Here is a 20701-nt window from a genome sequence, read left to right on the forward strand (position 1 = left end):
TGGCATTGATCAGAGACATTTGCCCAAAAACAAATGCCACTGATCAGTGCATAAACTCTTTGCCGAATGCCACTTATCAATGGGGCTTGCTCTTGGGCAAATGTCACTGATCAGTGATTGTTCATTTCAGGTGGGTAAGGCCATTTCCTCCCCTCTAAACCAATCACAATGTTCCAAATCAAAGCTACTCCGTAGAACGCCAGGATTATCCCGTGAATGTAGCATTACTGTCAGACTTGTCCGTGTCTATCGCCCGCAGATCAAAGTACAGTCGGCGAAGCAAAGGTTATCATATCGGAGTTCTTCGAGGTCAACCGTACACTTGCCATGCATGGCTGACCCAGACGCAAGGTTTTTGCTTGCCCCCGCTCCAAGCAACATGAGACCCTCGTGCATGGATGTGGCAATGTGGCGGGTTCTTGGAAGCACCCTCAGCAGTCGTCCCCTACAGTTTTGGCTTTCGACGCCAGGTCCAAGTCCACAATGGGTTGGCTTGCCGTGATTATACTTGTCCAAGTTAATTTGTGTGGCCGTGAATTTCTGTGTGCACATCTTCCATGATTTTGTGCGATTTGTGGAGCCGGTCCAACAATTGCATGCGCGCGCAGCAAGCAAAACTTTGATGGACTTGGTCGTCGTGAAAAGTCGCCAGGAAGGAAAACGGAAACTCCTCGCTCCTCAGCTCATGCTATGCATACGCTAGCCAGTATTCCCTCAGTCGCGGTGAAAAGTCGCAGCCAGGCACCTTGCCTCCCTACATATACACAGTCACCTGCTACCTTCTTGCTCAACAATCCAAGCTAGCTAGCCGATCACCAAACATACGTGAGCGAGCCGATCATCGAGCATATGGCGTCTGCTCCTCCTCCTTGTGCTGCTCCAGCGGTTCCCCGCATGAAGCTGGGCTCCGAGGGAATGGAGGTCTCGGCGCAGGGCCTCGGCTGCATGGGCATGTCCGTCGCCTACGGCCCCCCCAAGCCCGACGCCGACATGGTGGCCCTCATCCACCACGCCGTCGCCGCCGGAGTCACCTTCCTCGACACCTCCGACGTCTACGGTCCGCACACCAACGAGACCCTCCTCGGCAAGGCGCTGCAGGGCGGCGGCGTGAGGGACAGGGTGGATCTGGCCACCAAGTTCGGCGCCTTCCTTTCAGAGGATGGGTGGAATGTCCGCGGGGACCCGGCGTACGTGCGCGAGGCGTGCGAGGGCAGCCTCAAGCGGCTAGGCGTCGATTGCATCGATCTCTACTGCCAGCACCGCGTCGACACCAGGGTGCCCATCGAGGTCACGGTGAGTGTTCCTGTTACCTACTACTCCATGCATATTCTATCAAGTATGATTGCATATACAAATATCAAGGTTTGAAATTGCTAACCGATCCAACTCCATATTACTATGTAGTAATTCGTTTCTTGTTTTGTCTGTGTACCTATGGTCTATGGATAAAAATATGGGTGTGATCGACTAGGTCTCAATCGACTGAGATTTAACCAAGTCTCAATTCAATGACATACTCTCTCCATTTTTGTATACAAGGCCACAAACCCATATTACAAGTACCAAGGCAAAAGTTAATGTCTTCTAAGTCAATGTTGCAAGGCAGCTTGTCTCCTTGTTTGCCGTGTAAATTAATGCGTATTCTTCTCTTTTATGCACATCAAGCCAATGCTCTCACTCCCGCATGCATGCAAGGGCTAGTTAGTGTCCTCCTTTACTAGTACTACGAGGCAAACACCATTAATATTGCATCGATTAGTGTTAGTAGCCTTGTATATCTGCAAATTGTTATTTCGATAGTGGCCTTGTATATAAAAATGGAGGGAGTATCATATAAGAAAGAAAAAGGAATATTTTTTTCAATTTTGCTAAAGCACATCTAGATGTGCAATAAGTATTGCACATCTAAGTCCTATGTCATTGACCTTATGTTGAGATTCGTGTGGATATTTTTTTTCTTTTTTCTTTTCCTCTTTATGCTTGATTCACTTACTTAGATGTGCAATAACTAGAGCACATCTAGATGTGCCTTAGATACATCCTTTTTTTTTTGCACGGATCTCATGTATGATCTAACAAATATAGCACCGACCGAGACATAATGAAGTCCAAGTGGACGGAGAATTGGCAATACTGCAAAAAATACTACTTCCTCCGTTCCGAATTACTTGTCTTGGATTTGTCTAGATACAGATGTATCTAGACTCATTTTAGTGCTAGATACTTCTGTATCTAGACAAATCCAAGACAAGTAATTTAGAACGGAGGGAGTACTAGCTAGTGCATACACGTACCACTATATGTATAGATCCATGTCGTTTGTTTTCATATCACGGATCAACTTAATTTACTTTGCACGCGTTGTTAGATTGGTGAGCTCAAGAAACTAGTCCAAGAAGGAAAGATAAAGTACATCGGATTATCCGAAGCATCTGCATCAACAATCAGAAGGGCTCATGCCGTTCATCCTATCACTTCAGTTCAGATCGAATGTCACTATGGAGTAGGGACGTGGAAGAGGACATAATTCCAACTTGCAGGTGTTGTACAAAAACCACCTATATATTTCGTTTATTGAAAATCATGAAGCTTAATTTATCAAAATGATTTTTTTCTTGACAATTTCAGGGAACTTGGAATTGGAATTGTATGTTACAGCCCACTTGGTAGAGGGTTCTTCTCTGTAGGATCGAAATTGGCTGACTCACTATCAGACGACGACTTCCGTAAGGTGATTTTTTTACATATTCTGGTAGCTGCTTAATTCATTATTATCTTTTGGCTTCTAATGCACCATTTCTAACTTATGGTGCTTATTTTTTTTAGAAAAGGAGGATAACCCCCGGCCTCTGCATCTAGAAGATGCATACGGCCACTTTATTGATTATTCTCGAGGACCTTACAAAGTATTACAACAATATAACTGAATCCGCCATCTTAGCAACATATGTCACTACTCCTATCCATATGATGAAGGGGTGCTACCTGGGTCAAATACCCGGACCATTCACCTAAGCCTCTCATCAAAAGCCAGAAGCCCCAGCCGAGGCACATACCGGGTCTGGGGCATAAACTGGTCTGACGCACTCACATGTGTCGTCGCCGCCATCTTCCACAGGTCCATCTTCAGAGCAGATATTGAGGCTTCTACCTTGTCAGGCCACTCTGCCATCGACACCACCATAACGCCAGACAACTGCCTCCACCTGCGCGAGTCCATCACCGTGCATCGGGCGCCGAGTCTCTACTGCACCACGCCGCCGAGATCCGCCATCATCAATGTGTAGGATGAAGCACCGCTCCACCAAAAAAGGCCCCCACTGGTCCCTCAATCCTCGGCTGCTGTCACCGACCCCATACTGATCCCGCCACCACACTGCCCTCAAGGCGACGCCTTCAAGGAGGTCACGGCGCCAAGGACGCCGCCGCCGCCCACCGGAGTTAGGTTTTCAGCTGAGAAGCAAGGTGGTAGGGTGTGGAAGGGCAGACCTCGACCGACGTCTCCATGAAGAAATCAGCGCCCGCGGACGTCGTCGTCTCGGCCGGCTAGAGCCGACCAGGGGTTTCCCCCAATCTGGATCCCGACCACCAGAATCACCCGCAACCCGGAGGCAGGCCAGACGCCTGCACAGCCAGGGACCGTCGAGGGTGAAACGTACCGAGCAAGGGAAGATGGCCAGCAGCCAGATCTGACGCCGCCAGCCACCAGGGCAGCCACGCGAGGTCCTAGCCCACCGAAGATCCACCGGCCATCCGACCAGATCGCTGGCACCGCGCCCACCCCACTGCTCACCGCAGGTGACAAGGGGCCTCGCAGGGGGCCGCCGCCTAGATCCAAGACCCTCCGATGTGAACCAGAGCAACGCATGCCCCGCTGCCGCAGTCCCCGGCTGCGCCATGGGCCTTGCCCGGCGGCAGCCTCGTGCGGCGGCGGGGGGAGAGGGGAGGGAGAGGGGCTACTCCGGCGAGGGGGGAGTTGCCCCCGAGACGCCCACTAGGGGCGGCACGGGGGAGGGAAGGGTAGGTGTCGTCTTAACTTATGGTGCTGATAATTCGTGGAAATGTTCATCTTTCAAGTGTGTAGAAACATTTTTAAATTATGCATAGCAATGCCTCGTAAATTTCTTCCTAGAAAAGATAAGTGAAACTTCTATGATTTGTTGGCTCTTTTACTGACAAAGTTCTACTACTGCAGGTTTTACCTAGATTTCAGCCAGAGAATCTTGAGAAGAATGCCCTGATATTTGAGAGTGTTAACGCCATGGCAACAAGAAAAGGGTGCACACCATCACAACTTGCATTGGCATGGGTTCATCATCAGGGGAGCGATGTTTGCCCCATACCTGGCACAACAAAAATGGAGAATTTCAATCAGAATGTGGGAGCACTGTCTGTGAAGCTCACACCAGAGGAGATGGCCGAACTCGAGTCGTACGCTGCCACAGGTGATGTCCATGGTGACCGATACCCTGAAATGATGAATACTTGGAAGGATTCTGAGACCCCTCCATTGTCCTCTTGGAAAGTTGAGTCTTGAATAAACTAGCTAGCTGTTGGTTTTCCATGTATTTTTTGTTTCATGTTTAGCAGTGCACGAGCCCACGTATTGTGTGGATGCCGTCCGCGTCGAGTCCGGCAATGGCATGTGTGTCCATGTCGCTGCCATGCGTGCAACATGGTCTAGCTGCACGAGCGGTCCGTGGGATGGCACAGATCGTCCGGTTTGTGGACTAATAACTTGAGCACGACGTCTTCCTTATGCAAATAAATTGAGAAAGAGAACGTGAGAAAAGCAGCAAATTTGTACGCTGCACAAACTCATCTTGCATTTGTGCCCTTGCGAATTAAAACCCATGTTCATCCCGCACCCGCCACTGGCAGTGAGTTGAGAGTTAACCATTGGTACCATAGCCGCCCGAGAGAATGCCGAAGCAGATGGTGAAGAGTGATGTTGACGACGACACCTCCAAGCCACCCCCCAAGAAGGCCTTGTTTGGTTATAGGGGAACAAACCTTCATAGTGGAAGTAATCCTCATGACACTACTGCAGGAATGGCTAGCAGTAGCAGGGGCCAAAATCCCAGTAGTGGCGGGCAATGCTCCCAGGGGCTGTAACGCCCTGGACATAACCGCTGGTTACTGGCCGCTACTTCTGTCGGGATCTAGACTGGCCCTACAAATCAATACTAGTCTTTCCTGCGCACTTTGTCCTCACTCGTGCGTAGCTGGTACGAACTTTCTAGTTGGTCACCCCTCCTAAAATTGCTTCAAGCTGAGCATGCTTAACTTCAGAGTTCATTCCGAATGGGCTCCCAAAAAGAGGGAATTCCCTATTAAGCCATGCTATCATAGGGGCGCACGCCACTGGTCTCCTGCCATTGCTAACATGACATTAGTGGCGGGCGGGCGACCACTACAAGTAGAGCACTTAAATTGGCAGACACTGTTTATTGTCCGCCACAGTGTTTTTTAGGAAATATCGCAGTTGCCAGATTTCACCCACCACATGTGTTGAGCTAACAAATGGCAGCTTCCTCTTTTAGCCCGGGATTGGTAAAAAATCAGGCGGAAATGATATTGTTTGCACCATTTTGCACCTCATCATGACATTGCATTACATATATGAATTATCGCCTCAACATTCATTGACAACATACATGACATAATGAAAAGTATTACTAAAGCAATCATAGTAAGTTCATTGATAGAAGCATGTTTCATTACAAAATGAATATTTTGACCATTTATTTAGGGGTCAAATGAGCGGAGCGCGACATTTGAACCGAGAGTGCGTTATCATGACCCGCACATATTACATCACGATGAGTGCCTGGAACTAATGGGGACCAGTGGGCCGCTTGCTCTGAAACTGTAGATCTGGCCTCTCGAAGAGCCCATTAAACTACCTCACCTGGTGTGGGTATGGTGGTTATACTCATACCGGCCAGCTCGTCAACCTCTTATCCGGGGTCGCCTCCGTCAAGATGCACACCGCTAGGTCATTGAACCACGTCTCAACTATCTTCTGCATCTAGTACTCAGGCAGTGGCGGAGTGGGGGCGGCGGGCGAGGCGGCGGTGCCGGGCGGCAGTGCGGGGCGGCGGGCGGGGCTGCGGGAGGGGCGGCGGTGCGAGGCTGTGGGCAGGGCGGCGAGCGATGGGTATCTGTGGCCGGATCGAGCGGCAATTAAGTCTTCGCAATAATAATCTGTGGTCCATCACTAAGTTTCACTCTCATCATAACCATCAGTTATCAACAACTAATGCTTTAGAAGATGCATTGGCAATCTCATCGACATATTGGTAAGTATCTTCAGGATCTAATAAACAATATGAGAACAAACAATGTCCACATATCAAAGGTCTATATGTTTTTTGGGATTTTCTTTGGCTGAATGGAGAACATTCCTTTTAGTAAATGGAGTTAACAAAATTATGTGGTCTCATCAATAAAGAGCTCGGTAATAATGATGCCAAAAGACCATTTGATGTTTTTATTAGATATTTTCTCAATGTCATGATTTAGCTTACCAAGTTCAGGTTGAGGCAGAAAGTAGAATTGAATCATATGGTAATTGTCCATGGATTTGAGTTTGGTTGGAAAATGGTTATTGATAAGTACAAACTACAAAATAACACTTCTCTTGTACATTCCTTTGATTTTAGACACAAGTATGCTAAGGCATATTTTCCGTGAATCTTCTACGCAAAGCAAACAAGCACAGGATGTGGTGAAAGTGCAAATCCTTTACTAAAAACTTATGTACCCATTGGATGTCGGATGCTATTTTTTGAGAAACAATACCAGAGAATGCCATTTGAGCGAGCAGCAGAGGAAAGTCATAAATAAAAAGGAACAAGCCTCGTAAGTTTCCATTGTTTATACATATTTTTTATTGCATGAACTTTTACACATACTTATAAGTTAATTTGTTCTTTTTGCAGACTTGTATTGTTTTAAAAGCTAATAATCCACTTGAGATACATGCTAATAAAATGTATATGTGCATTTTTTAGATGCTTGGAGATTACTTATGTGAATTTGGTGATTATCAAGTTCAGGTTCTCGTTCCAAACAAACAGCACAAGATAGTTTATAGAAAAGTTGTACAACAAGAGAAATGGTCGCCCTGCTACCACATTATTGACAGCTAATTATTTTCAAATGTCCAGTTGCGAATCCAGATAGTATGAACATATGAGTCTTCTCTGCACTCATATTTTCAAGGTCTATACTATTGAATCTTTGTGCATATATTAATTTTGTAACATTACAAAGATTGACTATATACATATATTCTACTTTCAGGTCATGACTTGTTTGGACATTTGAGACATACCATAAACTCATATAATGAAAATGTGGACATTCCTGCCGATCTAGTAATGTATCGAAAGGATCATGATTTGCATGCACACAATACATTCCCTCATCATACACTTTATGTGAAGGCCCTTGAGGTAATTACACTCGGTGATAATAATGCAGAATCTTATGATATTCTTGTGCAAGGTTTGGACAAACTTGGTTCTACGCATATTTGTTATGCAGACGTCAAAGACGATAAATGTATTTTAGACATGAAAGATGTTGTTGACCAAACTGAAGGAAATATGCCCTAGAGGCAATAATGAAGTTATTATTTATTTCCTTATATCATGATAAAAGTTTATTATTCATGCTAGAATTGTATTAACCGGAAACATAATACATGTGTGAATACATAGACAAACAGAGTGTCACTAGTATGCCTCTACTTGACTAGCTCATTAATCAAAGATGGTTATGTTTCCTAAACCATGGACAAAGAGTTGTCGTTTGATTAACGGGATCACATCATTAGTTGAATGATCTGATTGACATGACCCATTCCATTAGCTTAGCACCCGATCATTTAGTATGTTGCTATTGCTTTCTTCATGACTTATACATGTTCCTATGACTATGAGATTATGTAACTACCGTGTGCCGGAGGAACACTTTGTGTGCTACCAAACGTCACAACGTAACTGGGTGATTATAAAGGTGCTCTACAGGTGTCTCCAAAGGTACATGTTGGGTTGACGTATTTCGAGATTAGGATTTGTCACTCCGATCGTCGGAGAGGTATCTTTGGGCCCTCTCGGTAATGCACATCACATAAGCCTTGCAAGCATTACAACTAATATGGTAGTTGTGAGATGATGTATTACAAAACGAGTAAAGAGACTTGCCGGTAACGAGATTGAACTAGGTATTGAATACCGACGATCGAATCTCGGGCAAGTAACATACCGATGACAAAGGGAACAATGTATGTTGTTATGCGGTCTGACCGATAAAGATCTTCGTAGAATATGTAGGAGCCAATATGGGCATCCAGGTCCCGCTATTGGTTATTGACCGGAGACGTGTCTCGGTCATGTCTACATTGTTCTCGAACCGTAGGGTCCGCACGCTTAAAGTTACGATGACAGTTATTATGAGTTTATGCATTTTGATGTACCGAAGGTTGTTCGGAGTCCCGGATGTGATCACGGACATGACGAGGAGTCTCGAAATGGTCGAGACATAAAGATCGATATATTGGAAGCCTATATTTGGACATCGGAATTGTTCCGGGTGAAATCAGCATTTTACCGGAGTACCGGGGGGTTACCGGAAACCCCCCAGGGGTTAATGGGCCTACATGGGCCATAAGGGAGAAGAGAGAGGCCGGCCAGGGCAGGCCGCGCGCCCCCTTCCCCCTCAGTCCGAATAGGACAAGGAAGGGGGGGGGGCGCCCCCCTTTCCTCTTCTTCCTCCCCCTTTCCTTCTCCAACAAGGCAAGAGAAGGGGAGTCCTACTCCCGGTGGGAGTAGGACTCCTCGAGGCGCACCCCTTGGGGCCGGCCGCACCTCCCCCTCCCTCCTTTATATACGGGGGCAGGGGGGCACCCTAGGACACACAAGTTGATCTTCGTGATCGTTCCTTAGCCGTCTGTGGTGCCCCCCTCCACCATATTCCACCTCGGTCATATCGTTGCAGTGCTTAGGCGAAGCCCTGCGCCGGTAGAACATCATCATCGTCACCACGCCGTCGTGCTGACGGAACTCCTCCCCGAAGTTTTGCTGGATCGGAGCTCGGGGTGCGTCATCGAGCTGAACGGGTGCCAAGAACTCGGAGGTGCCGGAGTAACGGTGCTTGGATCGGTTGAACCGGGAAGACATACGACTACTTCCTCTATGTTGCGTCAACGCTTCCGCTTCGGTCTACGAGGGTACGTAGACAACACTCTCCCCTCTCGTTTCTATGCATCACCATGATCTTGTGTGTGCGTAGGAATTTTTTTGAAATTACTACGTTCCCCATCAGTGGCATTCGAGCCTAGGTTTTATGGTTTGATGTTATATGCACGAGTAGAACACAAGTGAGTTGTGGGCGATATAAGTCATACTGCTTACCAGCATGTCATGCTTTGGTTCGGCGGTATTGTTGGACGAAGCGGCCCGGACCAACATTACGCGTACGCTTACGCGAGACCGGTTCTCCCGACGTGCTTTGCACAGAGGTGGCTTGCGGGTGACAGTTTCTCCAACTTTAGTTGAACCGAGTGTGGCTACGCCCGGTCCTTGCGAAGGTTAAAACAACACCAACTTGACAAACTATCATTGTGGTTTTGATGCGTAGGTAAGATTGGTTCTTGCTTAAGCCCGTAGCAGCCACGTAAAACTTGCAACAACAAAGTAGAGGACGTCTAACTTGTTTTTGCAGGGCATGTTGTGATGTGATATGGTCAAGACATGATGCTAAATTTTATTGTATGAGATGATCATGTTTTGTAACCGAGTTATCGACAACTGGCAGGAGCCATATGGTTGTCGCTTTATTGTATGCAATGCAATCGCCCTGTAATGCTTTACTTTATCACTAAGCGGTAGCGATAGTCGTAGAAGCATAAGATTGGCGAGACGACAACGATGCTACGATGAAGATCAAGGTGTCGCGCCGGTGACGATGGTGATCATGACGGTGCTTCGAAGATGGAGATCACAAGCACAAGATGATGATGGCCATATCATATCACTTATATTGATTGCATGTGATGTTTATCTTTTTATGCATCTTATCTTGCTTTGATTGACGGTAGCATTATAAGATGATCTCTCACTAATTATCAAGAAGTGTTCTCCCTGAGTATGCACCATTGCCAAAGTTCGTCGTGCCCAGACACCACGTGATGATCGGGTGTGATAAGCTCTACGTCCATCTACAACGGGTGCAAGCCAGTTTTGCACACGCAGAATACTCGGGTTATACTTGACGAGCCTAGCATATGCAGATATGGCCTCGGAACACGGAGACCGAAAGGTCGAGCGTGAATCATATAGTAGATATGATCAACATAATGATGTTCACCATTGAAGACTAATCCATTTCATGTGATGATCGGTTATGGTTTAGTTGATTTGGATCACGTGATCACTTAGAAGATTAGAGGGATGTCTATCTAAGTGGGAGTTCTTAAGTAATATGATTAATTGAACTTAAATTTATCATGAACTTAGTCCCTGATACTATCTTGCTTGTTTATGTTGATTGTAGATAGATGGCCCGTGCTGTTGTTTCGTCGAATTTTAATGCGTTCCTTGAGAAAGCAAAGTTGAAAGATGATGGTAGCAATTACACGGACTGGGTCCGTAACTTGAGGATTATCCTCATTACTGCACAGAAGAATTACGTCCTGGAAGCACCGCTGGGTGCCAGGCCTGCTGCTGGAGCAACACCAGATGTTATGAACGTCTGGCAGAGCAAAGCTGATGACTACTCGATAGTTCAGTGTGCCATGCTTTACGGCTTAGAATCGGGACTTCAACGACGTTTTGAACGTCATGGAGCATATGAGATGTTCCAGGAGTTGAAGTTAATATTTCAAGCAAATGCCCGGATTGAGAGATATGAAGTCTCCAATAAGTTCTATAGCTGCAAGATGGAGGAGAACAGTTCTGTTAGTGAGCATATACTCAAAATGTCTGGGTATAATAATCACTTGATTCAATTGGGAGTTAATCTTCCAGATAATTGCGTCATAGATAGAATTCTCCAATCACTGCCACCAAGCTACAAGAGCTTCATGATGAACTATAATATGCAAGGGATGAATAAGACTATTCCCGAGCTCTTCGCAATGCTGAAAGCTGCGGTGGTAGAAATCAAGAAGGAGCATCAAGTGTTGATGGTCAACAAGACCACTAGTTTCAAGAAAAAGGGCAAAGGGAAGGGGAACTTCAAGAAGAACAGCAAGCAAGTTGCTGCTCAGGAGAAGAAACCTAAGTCTGGACCAAAGCCAGAAACTGAGTGCTTCTACTTCAAGCAGACTGGTCACTGGAAGCGGAACTGCCCCAAGTATTTGGCGGATAAGAAGGATGGCAAGGTGAACAAAGGTATATGTGATATACATGTTATTGATGTGTACCTTACTAGAGCTCGCAGTAGGACCTGGGTATTTAATACTGGTTCTGTTGATAATATTTGCAACTCGAAAAAGGGACTACAGATTAAGCGAACACTGGCAAAGGACGAGGTGACGATGCGCGTGGGAAATGGTTCCAAAGTCGATGTGATCGCGGTCGGCACGCTACCTCTACATCTACCTTCGGGATTAGTATTAGACCTAAATAATTGTTATTTGGTGCCAGCGTTGAGCATGAACATTATATCTGGATCTTGTTTGATGCGAAACGGTTATTCATTTAAATCAGAGAATAATGGTTGTTCTATTTATATGAGTAATATATTTTATGGTCATGCACCTTTGAAGAGTGGTCTATTTTTGATGAATCTCGATAGTAGTGATACACATATTCATAATGCTGAAGCCAAAAGATGCAGAGTTGATAATGATAGTGCAACTTATTTGTGGCACTGCCGTTTAGGTCATATCGGTGTAAAGCGCATGAAGAAACTCCATACTGATGGACTTTTGGAACCACTTGATTATGAATCACTTGGTACTTGCGAACCGTGCCTCATAGGCAAGATGACTAAAACGCCGTTCTCTGGTACTATGGAGAGAGCAACAGATTTATTGGAAATCATACATACAGATGTATGTGGTCCGATGAACGTTGAGGCTCGTGGCGGATATCGTTATTTTCTCACCTTCACAGATGATTTAAGCAGATACGGGTATATCTACTTAATGAAACATAAGTCTGAAACATTTGAAAAGTTCAAAGAATTTCAGAGTGAAGTTGAAAATCATCGTAACAAGAAAATAAAGTTTCTACGATCTGATCGTGGAGGAGAATATTTGAGTTACGAGTTTGGTGTACATTTGAAACAATGCGGAATAGTTTCGCAACTCACGCCACCCGGAACACCACAGTGTAATGGTGTGTCCGAACGTCATAATCGTATTTTACTAGATATGGTGCGATCTATGATGTCTCTTACTGATTTACCGCTATCGTTTTGGGGTTATGCTTTAGAGACGGCCGCATTCACGTTAAAAAGGGCACCATCGAAATCCATTGAGATGACGCCTTATGAACTATGGTTTGGCAAGAAACCAAAATGTCGTTTCTTAAAGTTTGGGGCTGCGATGCTTATGTGAAAAAACTTCAACCTGATAAGCTCGAACCCAAATCGGAGAAATGTATCTTCATAGGATACCCAAAGGAGACTGTTGGGTACACCTTCTATCACAGATCCGAAGGCAAGATATTCGTTGCTAAGAATGGAACCTTTCTAGAGAAGGAGTTTCTATCAAAAGAAGTGAGTGGGAGGAAAGTAGAACTTGACGAGGTAACTGTACCTGCTCCCTTATTGGAAAGTAGTGCATCACAGAAAACTGTTTCAGTGACACCTACACCAGTTAGTGAGGAAGCTAATGATGATGATCATGAAACTTCAGAACAAGATACTACTGAACCTCGTAGATCAACCAGAGTGAGAACCGCACCAGAGTGGTATGGTAATCCTGTTCTGGAAGTCATGCTACTAGATCATGATGAACCTACGAACTATGAAGAAGCGATGGTGAGCCCAGATTCCGCAAAATGGCTTGAAGCCATGAAATCTGAGATGGGATCCATGTATGAGAACAAAGTATGGACTTTGGTTGACTTGCCCGATGATCGGCAAGCAATTGAGAATAAATGGATCTTCAAGAAGAAGACTGACGCTGACGGTAATATTACTGTCTATAAAGCTCGACTTGTCGCAAAAGGTTTTCGGCAAGTTCAAGGGATTGACTACGCTGAGACCTTCTCACCCGTAGCGATACTTAAGTCTGTCTGAATCATGTTAGCAATTGCCGCATTTTATGATTATGAAATTTGGCAGATGGATGTCAAAACTGCATTCCTGAATGGATTTCTGGAAGAAGAGTTGTATATGATGCAACCAGAAGGTTTTGTCGATCCAAAGGGAGCTAACAAAGTGTGCAAGCTCCAGCGATCCATTTATGGACTGGTGCAAGCCTCTCGGAGTTGGAATAAACGCTTTGATAGTGTGATCAAAGCATTTGGTTTTATACAGATTTTTGGAGAAGCCTGTATTTACAAGAAAGTGAGTGGGAGCTCTGTAGCATTTCTGATATTATATGTGGATGACATATTACTAATTGGAAATGATATAGAATTTCTGGATAGCATAAAGGGATAATTGAATAAGAGTTTTTCAATGAAAGACCTCGGTGAAGCTGCTTACATATTAGGCATTAAGATCTATAGAGATAGATCAAGACGCTCAATTGGACTTTCACAAAGCACATACCTTGACAAAGTTTTGAAGAAGTTCAAAATGGATCAAGCAAAGAAAGGATTCTTGCATGTGTTACAAGGTGTGAAGTTGAGTAAGACTCAATGCCCGACCACTGCAGAAGATAGAGAGAAAATGAAAGATGTTCCCTATGCTTCAGCCATAGGCTCTATCATGTATGCAATGCTGTGTACCAGACCTGATGTGTGCCTTGCTATAAGTTTAGCAGGGAGGTACCAAAGTAATCCAGGAGTGGATCACTGGACAGCGGTCAAGAACATCCTGAAGTACCTGAAAAGGACTAAGGATATGTTTCTCGTATATGGAGGTGACAAAGAGCTCATCGTAAACGGTTACGTTGATGCAAGCTTTGACACTGATCTTGACGATTCTAAATCGCAAACTGGATACGTGTTTACATTAAACGGTGGAGCTGTCAGTTGGTGCAGTTCTAAACAAAGTGTCGTGGCGGGATCTACATGTGAAGCGGAGTACATAGCTGCTTCGGAAGCAGCAAATGAAGGAGTCTGGATGAAGGAGTTCATATCCGATCTAGGTGTCATACCTAGTGCATCGGGTCCAATGAAAATCTTTTGTGACAATACTGGTGCAATTGCCTTGGCAAAGGAATCCAGATTTCACAAAAGAACCAAGCACATCAAGAGACGCTTCAATTCCATCCGAGATCTAGTCCAGATGGGATACATAGAGATTTGCAAGATACATACGGATCTGAATGTTGCAGACCCGTTGACTAAGCCTCTTCCACGAGCAAAACATGACCAGCACCAAGGCTCCATGGGTGTTAGAATCATTACAGGGTAATCTAGATTATTGACTCTAGTGCAAGTGGGAGACTGAAGGAAATATGCCCTAGAGGCAATAATAAAGTTATTATTTATTTCCTTATATCATGATAAAATTTTATTATTCATGCTAGAATTGTATTAACCGGAAACATAATACATGTGTGAATACATAGACAAACAGAGTGTCACTAGTATGCCTCTACTTGACTAGCTCATTAATCAAAGATGGTTATGTTTCCTAAACCATGGACAAAGAGTTGTCGTTTGATTAACGGGATCACATCATTAGTTGAAATTCCGTTAGCTTAGCACCCGATCATTTAGTATGTTGCTATTGCTTTCTTCATGACTTATACATGTTCCTATGACTATGAGATTATGTAACTCCCGTGTGCCGGAGGAACACTTTGTGTGCTACCAAACGTCACAACGTAACTGGGTGAGTATAAAGGTGCTCTACAGGTGTCTCCAAAGGTACATGTTGGGTTGACGTATTTTGAGATTAGGATTTGTCACTCCGATCGTCGGAGAGGTATCTCTAGGCCCTCTCGGTAATGCACATCACATAAGCCTTGCAAGCATTACAACTAATATGGTAGTTGTGAGATGATGTATTACGGAACGAGTAAAGAGACTTACCGGTAACGAGATTGAACTAGGTATTGGATACCGACGATCGAATCTCGGGCAAGTAACATACCGATGACAAAGGGAACAACGCATGTTGTTATGCGGTCTGACCGATAAAGATCTTCGTAGAATATGTAGGAGCCAATATGGGCATCCAGGTCCCGCTATTGGTTATTGACCGGAGACGTGTCTCGGTCATGTCTACATTGTTCTCGAACCGTAGGGTCCGCACGCTTAAAGTTACGATGATAGTTATTATGAGTTTATGCATTTTGATGTACCGAAGGTTGTTCGGAGTCCCGGATGTGATCACGGACATGACGAGGAGTCTCGAAATGGTCGAGGCATAAAGATCGATATATTGGAAACCTATATTTGGACATCGGAATTGTTCCGGGTGAAATTGGCATTTTATCGGAGTACCGGGGGGTTACCGGAACCCCCCCGGGGGTTAATGGGCCTACATGGGCCATAAGGGAGAAGAGAGAGGCCGGCCAGGGCAGGCCGCGCGCCCCCTCCCCCCTCAGTCCGAATAGGACAAGGAAGGGGGGCGGCGCCCCCCTTTCCTCTTCTCCCTCCCCCTTTCCTTCTTCAACAAGGCAAGAGAAGGGGAGTCCTACTCCCGGCGGGAGTAGGACTCCTCTAGGCGCACCCCTTGGGGCCGGCCGCACCTCCCCCTCCCTCCTTTATATACGGGGGCAGGGGGGCACCCTAGGACACACAAGTTGATCTTCGTGATCGTTCCTTAGCCGTGTGTGGTGCCCCCCTCCACCATATTCCACCTCGGTCATATCGTTGCAGTGCTTAGGCGAAGCCCTGCGCCGGTAGAACATCATCATCGTCACCACGCCGTCGTGCTGACGGAACTCCTCCCCGAAGCTTTGCTGGATCGGAGCTCGGGGTGCGTCATCGAGCTGAACGTGTGCGAAGAACTCGGAGGTGCCGGAGTAACGGTGCTTGGATCGGTTGAACCGGGAAGACGTACGACTACTTCCTCTATGTTGCGTCAACGCTTCCGCTTTGGTCTACGAGGGTACGTAGACAACACTCTCCCCTCTCGTTGCTATGCATCACCATGATCTTGTGTGTGCGTAGGAAATTTTTTGAAATTACTACGTTCCCCATCACAAACAAATGCAACTACCACTCACCAACCGTCTTCAAATCATGAATTCACACTTGCAACATAAATCAGATGAACCCCTTAATATTTTGTTTCCCTAAAAAAACATGGATCCGGACGCCCAACATCGTCATGTTCAAGACCACCTTATGAGAAGATCACACAAAGAACTAATTACGGCACAGTTTACTGCGAGAAAGGACAGGCTCGTGCAACTAGTCCTCAAACAACTCATTTGCTAAAGCAACCCAGGAAAGCCCCGATCTACAACACTTGTCATATTGTTGGCCGCACACAAAATCAATGCAGCTTATTGGCCGCAATGGTTGGAAATTCTCTGTAATGCAACATGATGTCTTTGCTTGAACCTTTTCCTTCCATTTAATGGTCCATGTACTTCCTTTCTCACAAAATGAATACTTATTTGAATCATTGTGATTCATTCATATTTTCATTAGTTAACTTCAGCATCTCTAAAAGACAAAACTAATTGCATGCTCTTTTGATTAACATTATAATTCATAATCTTTTCCACATCTGTTGATGTATCCTTCAACAAATAATTTTTTTAAACATGAACAACCTATTTCCTCTCACCATTGTGCTACATTTAAATTTTGGATTCTCGCCTTTATCTTTATTTGAATGCAATTTACAACCGAAGTAAAAAATTCCGGTCTTGCAAGACACCTTCAACAACAACCAATAAAGAGATATGAAATGATTTATTTCAAACATAATTAAATAGTTACTCCAAATAAAAGATTATACCTTGCATGAATCATAATCGTTACACCCTTAACTATATTTTTTAAACAAGAAATCGTATGATTTATCTGCTTTTTATCATAATATGTAATCCTAGGAAGTGGATTATATGTCCTCGGACCAATGACAACTTGATTGCCAATCAAAAAGATCCGCATAAAGATTAAGTTAGAGAAGCAACATTTGTCATGTCAAATACTATGGATGAGAAGATAACTTGCCAAAACATACCATAGCCATAAATTTTATAACTAGACTATTTGACTCCATTTGTAACCTCGTGATGCTAATAGCATCAACAAGAAAGTTTATTGCATACTCACACCAATTATAATCGGCTATGTAGTCACTCCTACAAAGAGCTACCCAATAAACCACATTCGTGTAGTCAGGTTTTGATGATGCGGTTATAAAGTGACACAGAACAAATAGAACAAATGTTGCCTTTAATAATGCCTTTTCAGCTTCACTTGATTCTATCTTTAAGTGTGCTCCTAAGAAATTCTCAACCTGTTTCAAACTATGACCATAATATCCAATCATTATGATATTGTTCTTCAAAAAGTCAACAATTGTTTTGATCATCGTCTATTTATTTGTCTTCGTCCACAAGGAATGCCGAACACTTTCTGCAAATCATGACATAAAATCTGGCCTTCCTATCTTCTGAAATATTCAAACACCGTTCCCTTAAATCAATCACATGAGCAAGATATTCGGTGTACTTAAGGTCAACAAGCGATAGTTTGGGCAACTCTAACAAAAAATAGCTTCTGCATGATCAACGTCCAATGTTGATGTTAAAATATACACTCCTCATCTTCATTATCTTGAATCGAATCTTTGGTTTTCTCGACATTACTAACATCTTGTACCAACAACCTAACAGTGATTAATTAAGCTTAAAACCAGTATTTAAGTATTAAGTTTGTGAAACAATTGATTAGTAATAACTTTACTGTTAATTTTGTAGTACAATTACCAAATTTTCATAACCAAGTAATACAATAGTTTCAATTAATAAATTATTCTTTATATGCATCATGTGACACAAGTTCATTTACTGATAAACAAATATAACAGTTAGTTTCATTGTCTGTGACTTGAAATAATAATTTTTACATGCATGTAATTACTAGAGAAATGTTGTATTAAGAAAGGGTGAACGCGAGGATCATTTTCTCCTAGCGATAAATCAAATCAAACCATGGCTCTGCCGTGGGCGACCACATCATGGCAGGCCCACTGCCTGTGGCCATCGTCGGGGATGCCCTCCACATCCATCGGGAACGCGGTCCACGCAGTCACGCGGCTTATACAGACATCAAGTCTGTCAGCAAAATGTTAAGAGACATCAAGGCGGTGAGGAGAAACGTACGGGAGGTTTTGGGGTGACGGAGTAGGACGGGACCTCCATGGAGGCTGGCTGCTTCGACAGTGGCGGGGAATGGGTTTCCCTCCATTTCTTTTCTTCAGTTAGATGAATTTTCTTTCTTTCTAGTACTGTACAACTTCGCAGGATAAGAAAACTAACAAACAAACAAAAAGGCACTTTCCACTGCAAGCAAACTACTCAACAAAAAAGATAGTGGAACTGGATCCAATGAACATTCTAACAACACCAGGAAGGAGATCTCATTTTATTTGGTAGAATTACTACTTTCTTGTCAAATTTTATGCACTCTTAACATTTCTCCGCGAAACAACACTAGCTTAAAATACTCATTGGTACAAGCCCAGAGTACACCATACTATTCGACGACAGTACCGCAAAGCCAGCAGGTTTCTAAGACCTGCTGCTGCCTATGAGAATAGAGGAGATTGTTTGTTGCCCATTGCATAAAAGATTATATTCCTTTTTAGCGGCGATATATACTGGGCCCCATGGAATGCAGCAGCTCTTAGCACATTCAGGGGTCCGAAATCAACGGAGTACATCTTCTGGAAACCATCTAGAACCGCTGCCATCGCAACATTGGCAGTCTTCCGGTCATTCTCATACCAACTTAGCAAAGATAGCTGAAAAACCAAGAAAGGTTTGGTTAGTTTGCTGTGGATGATAAGCGTGGTGCTGTTTAACTACAATATGCAAGATGGTGATAAATAATGCATCCAAATTAAGAAAGAAATCACGAGCTTGCTGAATGACCAGCTCTACACATCTTTTGCTTGCACTTAACCAGTTCCTCAATATAATCTAATAGTTACTCGTAGAAGCTAGGATACAGTGGTATCTGCATAAAACAACATAGGTACTTACATCTCCGATATTTGCACCAATGGAAACTCCCTCAGAAATAACTTTTGCTAAGGCAGCTGCATCTCCAAAACCCAAATTGACACCTTGGCCCGCCAAGGGGTGAACTGTATGAGCAGCATCACCAACTAGCGCTAGCCCTTTTGAAACATAATCATGGGAATGCATCATTGACAACCGAAATGCCATTCTCTCAAAGATCAACCCAATTGCTCTTGGTGGTACTTCAAAGCATTCTTTTGTAGACGCTGCAGTATGTCCAATGCCGGAAAATAACTTTTCCATGTAATGGTCAACACTACTAGAGCTGGGATGCGGTCCATAACCAAAATCCAATGCACGGTTCACTGACATCACAAAATCTTTAGAGCTCATTGACTTATGGCGCGATGCCTCCTCTGGGCTCATTGTCCACACTATATTGCTGAAGGTGTCACCTATTGGAATTAGGGCAATCGGACCAGAAGGGAGAAACCTCTGCCATGCACAGTCATTCGCTATCGTATGCTCCACTGTGCATATAATCACACTCTGAGGATAACTCCACCCAGTTGTTTGTATGCCAGCAACCTGCCTTACATTGGATTTGGAACCATCAGCTCCTACCTATAACCATCAGTTTAAATAAGCGTTGAAAGGCAATAAAGAAATACAAAAGTTTGAATGAATGGAGAATCGTATATATGAAATTACCACCAACTTCGAATATAAAGTCTGTCCATCACTTAGGTCAAGCTTAACCAAACTACTACGGTGTACTTCCTCTGAAGTATACCCAATGGAATCTGCCTCAGTTGATGGTGGCTTCACTCCCGCTACTCCTACATGCCTGCTCTTTGATGGGAAAGCAAGAGACACCAATCGGGTAGGGTAGATCATCCTTTCAAGGTCTTCCTTTTGCTCCTAATAAAGTAAACATCTGAAGTATCAATTTAAGGTGACTATTCCGATGGGAAAAAACCCATTGGTATTCAGCAAGTTTATAAACTAGGAAACAAATCATTGGTATGGAGTGAGGTAGTATTAGGCGAAATCAAACATCAGGCTAAACATCTAGATGCAAATCAAAATCATCCAAAGTTCGTTGGAAAAGACAGACCTGTAAATGTAACAAAAGTGAGTTGCAAAGCACCTTGTTCTCCACAATGCAAAAACAAAGCAAAGTTTATCATGTATCAATGAAGCAGTACAAATGGTGTCAGACAATTACAACAGCTCCCACTCAAACATAACCAAGATATTCTTTGCCCATATCTCTTGCGCTGTACCTCGTGTATCCTAGTCCGGTGTAATCCCACACCTACCAGCAAAAATGTGTTGCAATCAATGCTTATGCTGAACACCTGCTATCTAAAGCAAGAAACTGTTGCTCTTGCTGTGTGCAAGTGCAGC

General features: G+C 44.1%; 1 protein-coding gene and 1 pseudogene across 2 annotated transcripts; one reads left to right on the top strand and one right to left on the bottom strand.

Annotated features, from left to right (window-relative positions):
- The first annotated feature begins 806 nt into the window (after positions 1-806).
- Positions 807-4811, top strand: LOC123082723 (probable aldo-keto reductase 2; annotated as a pseudogene). Its single transcript, XR_006439102.1, has 4 exons — positions 807-1293; positions 2369-2540; positions 2629-2731; positions 4196-4811. The product of XR_006439102.1 is annotated as a probable aldo-keto reductase 2 (transcript).
- A 13441-nt stretch (positions 4812-18252) lies between these two features.
- Positions 18253-20188, bottom strand: LOC123084128 (ubiquinone biosynthesis monooxygenase COQ6, mitochondrial-like). The gene is made up of 4 exons (XM_044505895.1): positions 20069-20188; positions 19313-19915; positions 18929-19071; positions 18253-18382 (listed from the first exon to the last, which is right to left on the bottom strand). The coding sequence occupies exons 1-4, from the start codon at positions 20186-20188 to the stop codon at positions 18253-18255; spliced, it is 996 nt and encodes a 331-aa protein (XP_044361830.1).
- Between the last annotated feature and the right edge of the window lie 513 nt (positions 20189-20701).

The sequence above is a fragment of the Triticum aestivum genome, chromosome 4A (assembly GCF_018294505.1).
Source record: "Triticum aestivum cultivar Chinese Spring chromosome 4A, IWGSC CS RefSeq v2.1, whole genome shotgun sequence".
NCBI classification, from domain to species: Eukaryota; Viridiplantae; Streptophyta; class Magnoliopsida; order Poales; family Poaceae; genus Triticum; species Triticum aestivum.